At 49.1% G+C, this 7610-nt stretch overlaps 2 protein-coding genes across 2 annotated transcripts; both read right to left on the bottom strand.

The window, feature by feature from the left end:
• LOC124694589 lies at positions 1-1366 on the bottom strand. The gene is made up of 3 exons (XM_047227558.1): positions 1182-1366; positions 120-1080; positions 1-54 (listed from the first exon to the last, which is right to left on the bottom strand). Exons 1-3 carry the CDS (start codon positions 1364-1366, stop codon positions 1-3), a joined length of 1200 nt encoding a protein of 399 aa, XP_047083514.1.
• A 678-nt stretch (positions 1367-2044) lies between these two features.
• On the bottom strand, positions 2045-7344 carry LOC124701371. The gene is made up of 3 exons (XM_047233425.1): positions 7139-7344; positions 6636-7016; positions 2045-2674 (listed from the first exon to the last, which is right to left on the bottom strand). The coding sequence occupies exons 2-3, from the start codon at positions 6899-6901 to the stop codon at positions 2617-2619; spliced, it is 324 nt and encodes a 107-aa protein (XP_047089381.1). The 5' UTR covers positions 6902-7016; positions 7139-7344; the 3' UTR covers positions 2045-2616.
• Positions 7345-7610: the final 266 nt, after the last annotated feature.

The raw sequence follows: 7610 nt of genomic DNA, 5'->3' as shown, positions 1-7610 counted from the left end.
TCACCATTTCATCATGCGAAATTCTACACAAATAATCATCGCAAGATCATCAGTCTGGAGCCATGGAAATGCATCAGAATCAGAACCAACTCAAGTTGCGCAAGATCGGCTCAGCTCACCTGCCCAAATCTGCTCCTGGTCTTCATAAACCCCCCTCTCGTCACGGAATTGTCGCTGCAGTTCCAGTAAGCCCCCACGGTGCCGAGGATGGGCATGTCATCGGGGCTCGGGCTCGGGGACCTTGACCGGCGACTGGGCGACGAGTTGGCCGAGGATATCTTGATGTCCTCCACGGTCAGGGCTCCCAGGATGGGCCGGTCCTCGCGGCTGATGGGCGAGTAGGAGCGCACGGAGTGGCTCTCCGGCGTCCCCGCGGAGCCCAGCCACGTCGAGAGGCTGGCGTCCACCGAGGCCTCCTGCTTGCTCGGCGTGCTGGGGGTGTAGTCCGAGCTCACCGCCGGCTTGTTGTCGTTCTTCTTGGCCGGGTCGGAGAGCTTGTCCACCCCGAGCGCGACGGTGTTCTCCTTGTCCGAGTTCTTGGGCGCGGCGGCGGTGGCGGTGGCGGTGGCGGTGGTGCGGGGTTTGGCGTCCTGCCACTCGGTGAAATTCTCCACCGAGCCGAGCACGGGTGCGCGCGCCTCCGCCGCGGCAAGTGGGCCGGCGCTCTCCTTGGTGGTCCTGGTGACCGGGAGCAGGAAGAGGGACTCGCACGCCTCCTCCTCGCCGCGCGCGATGCCCAGGAGCCCGCCGCCATGCTCCTCGTCGTCGTCGATGGCGTCGATCCCGTCCTCGCCCTCCTCGTCATCCTCATCCTCATACTCGTCGTCGTCGGAGTCATAGCAGTCCTCGTAGTCGCTGTCGTCGTCGGCGGCGCCGGCGCAGTTGCCGTACCTGTGGTTGAGCGGGAACGCCTCGGATTTCGCGCAGTCCGGCGCCAGCATCCACGACGCCTCCTCGTCCCCGCCCGCCGGAGCCGGGTCGGCCTCCTCCGGGATCGGGGGCGCCTCGTACGCGGTCACGTTGGAGTCGAACGTCACCTTCTTCTTCACGACGGTGAGGCACAGGTCATCGGCGGAATCCCTAACCAAACAAAACCCCCAAGGCAAATGAAATTAAACCGAAATTCAGGAAGCAGGTCGACGCGCACCGATCAAGCCAGCAGGATCCATCCATCGACGAACCTGAGCTCGAGGAGCGTGGAGAGGAGCGGCGCGGCGGCGGAGACGGCCTCGGCGTGGAGGTCGGCCTTGCTGGGGGAGTGGTGGCGGGCGCGGGCGCTGGGGGACTGCGCCGGGGACCGCTTCCGCCTGCGGTGGCGGCGCTCCTTGGACTTGGCGCCCCCGAAGCAGCCAAGGAAGCAGCCCATGGTCGCTCGGTCGTCGGCGGAGGCGAGCGATCGAGCGGCGGAGAGATGTGAGAGCTAGTGGTGAATGCGGCGCGGCATTTGGGGGAGAAGAGGAGCAGAGACGTTGGGGAAAAGGGCAAAGCCGCGAGTAGTAGTAGTAACGGTCGTGTTGACCCAGCTGGCATGTGACCGTTGGATGACGGAGCGGATGGACGGCGAGGAGGAGCCCTGTGGGGCCCCTGCCCAACAGGAATCCAATGGCGCTTTTTTTGTTTTTTTAGGGTATCCAATGGCGCTTGTTATTTGTACAGCTGGGGTGATGGGCCGAATTTGCTGCCACCCAACGGGCTGGGCCGTGCTAGATTTCGCTATAGAAATGCAATTGCAGGTGGAAGTTTCCTGAAAATTAGTAAAACAAGCTCCCGATTCTGGAGGTAGCCAAACAACCTCCATTATTAAGTACAGATTACCAAATCCTCCGTGCACAGCAGGAAGGGCTCATATTAAACTAGCCCAAATCAACCCAAAGTAACAAAAGATAAAGGTACTCAGAATGAGTACTAGTGTTACCTGAGCTCTGAACAAGCATGAATCCAGAAAGTCTCTTTGTTTGGTTCTGTTCTACCATGTGAATGCCAACACAAGAGTGCACTGTTTCACAGGACACAAGGATACAACATGCACTTTGAACTTGGAACATTCAATGGTGGATATTAGTTACTGTAACAATAATTTAGTGTGTGGTCACAGTAACAAAGGGAAATCAGCTTGTTAACATGCCAAACGGCACACACTATTGACAAAAACCAATTACAGTTCGGGCTGTGCAATAACACAAATACTATTGTTGTTCTGATTCCAAGAAGAGCATTCCGCTCATCACATATAGCATTGCTCGTCAGGAAAAGCGAGGCTGCTGCAGCGCCGCGGTCCAAAAAATAAACCCAAGAAAGGCTTTCCTTCCTTTCTTGGCATCCTTTCCCCCTTTCTAACTGCTGCAATATCTCTGAATTCTAACTTAACTTCCTGCTGCTTGCACATTCAACACATTGCATGTGCTCCTTGTCGCCGGTCCTTTCTCGGTCGCGGAGAGCTGGAGATGGCAGACAGACGCCCCTACTTGAATTATAAGAGATAATTTGAGCTTGTGGGAGTGAACCTTTTTCTATACAAGACTGTTAGGCCAATGCTTAACATTAAGATACAGCTCTTGCTAAACATTCATACTCTCCACCTGCGCAAGTTGCACCCAAGATTCAGCTCCACGGTATTTACATGATTGCACATATGCAAGTATCCAAATATTCATCATCCGAGTCACTTGAATCACTGCAAATTATTAACAAGATAGCAGCACTATTAGAGGACGAAATTAATTGAAGAAATGTGAGCAAGACTATCTTGAACTACCACTATGATTAGAGGTCAACAAAACTATTCAGCTACAAATTGCCTTCTTAGAAGCACAGAGCTGTTTCCATATTCGACCTGGTTATTTCAAATACCATAAATTTTAAGAAGATAGAGACAGAATTAGAGGACGGAATCAATAGAAGCAATGTGAGGAAGATTGCTGGAACTACTAATATTATCAAAGGTCAACATAGCTATTCAGTTATAAATGGTCTTCTTTAGACTCACTGAGCTATTTCCACACTGTATCTGGTTTCTTTCAAACACCTTAAATACATCAACCCCCCGTACTAACACCAAGAAAGAGCACTGTTCTTGATAAACATATATCATCACACCCTATGCGGATTGCAGTCAGTGGCAGAGCCAGGATTTAAATTCTGCCGGGCGGACATTTAAGATCCAAAAAAGACAGAGATGCAAAGTCTATTCTACATAAGAAGATCAGGATCCATGAGATAGAGCTACCAAGATCATAGAAAAAGCATAGCAGACTTGGAAACTACTAAATATGGACAGCTGCCACTTGAACCACTCATGGCTTGCAGGTTTGCAGTGTAAACAGACGCCAGCGGAAAGAAAACTTGACGTAATTAATTCTTGCAAAAGTATGCAAATAGAAACCACATGACGGTGTATAAAGTCTGTACAACTATCCACAGTAGAGATTAAGGTCCACTGTAACTTATAGACTAATAAAACAAATTACACACTACATCAGTTTCAAAAGCTTGTGAGAAAGGTAACAATCGTTTAAAATTAAGAACTAATTTGAAACTGTAAACTTATCTGTAAGAACGAAAAAGCAACATATGATAAAATCTAGACATATGAAGCAATTTTCTTGACGCAAAAGGGTTATACGCCAATAAGTTTCACTGGGTCTATGTAATGCTGCTGCTATCATCATGACTATAAAAGTGTGACTTGGAAGAACAGAGCCTAGAGTTTACTCCTTTTTTTTAGAAGCGCCAAGAGTTTACTTAATAGTTAAACACCATCCAACAAAGATGTATGGTGCCATCATGGGCCTATCAAATTGTAATTGCAAAGAATGTAACCTAGCGTTTGCTTATATTACTCTCAAAGTAACAGAGCTTAGCTTAGATGTCAAACAGAGACAATTAGAGAGACAATGGACACGCGTTGCTTATATTACTCTCAAAGTAACACAGCTTAGCTTAGATGTCAAACAGAAACAGTTAGAGAGACAATGGACACGCGGGGATGGTCCTCAAAACGGGTAGTTCAACAGATGATAAATCATGGAGCTACTGTTCAAAACGGGCTTTTACTTCTTAGTCTAGTTCTACCGTCGACCTCCCAAAATCGGCTCTTCTTTTCTAGTGATTCCATCCTAAGATCTTGCCATTGATCTATAATCCATATTACACTAGGCTGCTAGACCGAAAAGAGAAGGTCAGATTGATAGTCTAGTCCCAACAAGCTACTAATCAGGCTGGGACGGAATTTTGCTCACCTATTCTTAAGTGCAAGGTAAAGCTTTAGAAGACCTCTAGGTGCCGTTTGCGCATCCTTTTTCAATACTAAAGCTCTGGTGTGCAAGAAGAGAATAATCTAATACTTCAGGACGTGTTTAGTTCCTACTTTTGTAACATAACCTGATAGCGACGCTAACCGGTCCCGTTAAATCTTGTTTGTTTTCCTTGCTCTGTAATCCAACAACGCGGTATCGGATATCAGTGTAATAAAAATCTGATACCGCCGGAGGACCAGCGTAATCAGATAACAATATGATTCAGCAAAGCGTGTTTGCCGATGTGGTTCCTTTCGTTGCATCGCAAGATGTGCGCTCTCTGGACCCTCACAAGCCGCCGCCGCGTCTGCCTGCAGTTGCTACCGCTGTTCTAGTCGCCGGCGCGAGCCAGCCGCTAGAGGTCGCTGCCGCAGGCGCTGCCATCACCGCTGTTGGCAGCAGGAAGCTACGCATGAGTCAGAGCTTGGTGCCTGGACACAGCGCTGCCGGCCAGTGCAAGGGTTACCGGAGTAGTAATCAAACAGATTTCAAGTTTTGCCCCCGTTTGCATTAACAGTGTAAATCAATTACATCTCCGTTACCATTACTGTTCTTGAAACAAACACATCCTCAATGTTTACTGTTTTATGAACCTTACAACAGTGTAACTAGGGTACGATGAGGATCCAAAGACTGGAGATGAGCACTAACACTCAAAAAATAAACAACAGGGGTTACAACAGTGTAACTAGGGTACGATGAGGATCCAAAGACTGGAGATGAGCACTAACACTCAAAAAATAAACAACAGGGGTGAGTCCTGAGGTGGACGATAGTTTCTCAGGCATAGAAAACCCTATGAGCATGCTGGGGCTGGGCTACCACTTCAGATCATAGTAGTCTAATTGACCATTTTATCGTATATGATCATTAGAAGTTGGCTGGGCTCTAAATTACTTATGGACCTAAGTTTATTAGTTGAAATGGGGAATCAGTTTTCGGTCATCTACTGCTAATTGACAGTAACATGTGCAGACCTACCCCCACATGCACTATTAATAAAAATATCCTGAGAGAACCAGAAGGTCAAAAATTTCTCTAATTAAATAAGGTGATTAGAATCATTAAATTCCATTGACCATGACTTGGTTGGAAGTCTGGTACTAGCAAAGTGTACATATTAAGTTATATTAACAAAAGTTGAAGTGCCAATCAAGAAACATGTATTGACCACTTAACATATAATAGCTCCATCTGTAATGTAGCAGAAGAGCAAACTGACAAAACATCAATACAAAAATTAGTACTGCTACAGAGGAACTGAGAAGTGAAGCAGGATCCAGTTTTAACTCATCAGAAGTTATCTCTCCCTTTTCCACTTTCATGGGTTTTTACGATTGCAATCCTTGGTAGATCAATAAAGAGCATCCTCGACATGCAAACAAGGATGCCTACATGTGCAACTTGGACATCTCTGGTCACATGGCTAAGATTTTACGAAATCATTTAGTACCATAAAAGTCCAACTTAGTTTTATGTCACCACAAAACGACGATCTTAACATGTTTGTATGCTAATCACAGGTTCACAACGAGCTGAACATGAATTAGTAACAGCTCAGGCTCGCGATGAACTCAAACTGGATTTATAGGTCCACACCACTTCACAAAAGTTTGCCAGGAGCATAGACCCCACTTACTCGAATTATAAGTTCAACAACAGGCTGCAAGGCCCAATAATTCAGTTCACCTAGCCGTTATTGGCAGATTGTGACGGTCAGATGGATCACATGTTCACACGTTCTAACATATTAGCCTGTCGATACACATATCATTCGATAAGTGAACCCCATCTCGCAATAGTTGCAGTAATCATTTCCCCCCTTTCCTGTTTGACAAGAAATGGCCCCGCAGGTGTTGAGCTCATCCAAACAACCCCTACAAAGCAAAATTGTCTAGCCAAACAAGGAAACATTGCGCATAGCTCAATTTGACGACACCGCAACACGACAATCTTAAACATGTCTGTATGCTAACCGTGAGTGTGCAAGAAGCTGGACGTGAATTAATAGCGCGGGTTGATGGTGAACTCAAAATGAAGTTATAGCTCCACGCGTCTTGACGGAAAGCTCAGCACCCCACTTACTTGATTTAGAAGTTTTGGAGAAGGCCCGCCGCAAGGCCGAATTAATTGGTTCAATCATTTCCCCCTTTCCTGTTTGGCAAGAAACGACGCCCCGCTACCGATCCCAAAAAGGCCCTATTAGCCGAGGATCCGAGTAATTGTGGTGCCCTACTAGACGGAAATCTAATATACGATCGGATTCAGCGGCACGGATAACAACGATGGAATGAAGGACATGAATACTAGGATGCATAGAGGCCGAGCGGAGTGGTTTACCTAGGCTGGAACTCGAGTACCTCGACGAGCTTCTTCCCGTGCGTGTCCTTCCACTGCACGCGGCGCTTGGGCTTCTTCTGGCCCTTGCGCGCGGTGCCGCCCTCGGGCCGGCGCGGCGGCAGCAGCGCCCTGCGCTCGCCGGCGTCGTCCTTGGAGGCCGCCCCCGTCGCGGCCGGGGCCGAGGAGGTCCTGGAGACCGAGAAGGGCGGCGCGGCCTGGCTCTTGCCGGCGTTGCAGGAGTTACTCCGGAAGGTTCGGCGATCCATCGCCCGGTGGCATCAACCCCCGCGAGGCGCCGCGCGGAGCTGGACGGATTCCAGCGGCTTCGGGCTCGCGCGGCGAGAGGCGGAAGCCGGATTGGATCCAAAATGATGCCCCCGGCTGGTAATAAACAGAAACAGACGGACGGGAAAAGGATGGAGGAGGAATCAGGGCGGGGGCAATCAATCGGCGAACCGAATCTGCGGAAAAGCATTCGCGCGATTAAGGCGTGCGGGACGTACCGAATTCGGCGCAGGATGGAAGGGAGCCCCGGGGAATTTCCGGATCGAGAGGGGGGGCCCTCGAGGGCGAAGCCGAGGTGGAAGGGGGTGTGGATTCGGCGGTGGGATTGGATGATTGGATGGGCCGGAGAAGATTGGAGGAATCGGGAGGGGAGGGGAGGGTGGTGGCGAATCCGGCGAGCGTAGGCACGGCAAACCCGCGCGCCTCCAACTTGCCCCTTTCTTTCTCCCGAGTCCCCGGGCCAATAACTACGACGTCCCTTGTTTCATTTTCCTTTTCCTTTTCGAAACATTTTGCACCTTTTCTTTTCTTTTCTTTCCTTTTAGCCGCCGCCTACCCTTTTTTGCGAATGGACAATATATTAATCAAGGCAATGGAGTTTTGTCCTGTTTACAAGCATCTCTAATTAAGTCTGGTCCATCACGGATCCAGACCCTGGTACACTCAGTAGTGCAGCCAATTCTAGCTAAG

Source organism: Lolium rigidum, chromosome 3, assembly GCF_022539505.1.
Source record: "Lolium rigidum isolate FL_2022 chromosome 3, APGP_CSIRO_Lrig_0.1, whole genome shotgun sequence".
NCBI classification, from domain to species: domain Eukaryota; kingdom Viridiplantae; phylum Streptophyta; class Magnoliopsida; order Poales; family Poaceae; genus Lolium; species Lolium rigidum.
This window is presented reverse-complemented; position numbering and strand designations above follow the sequence as displayed.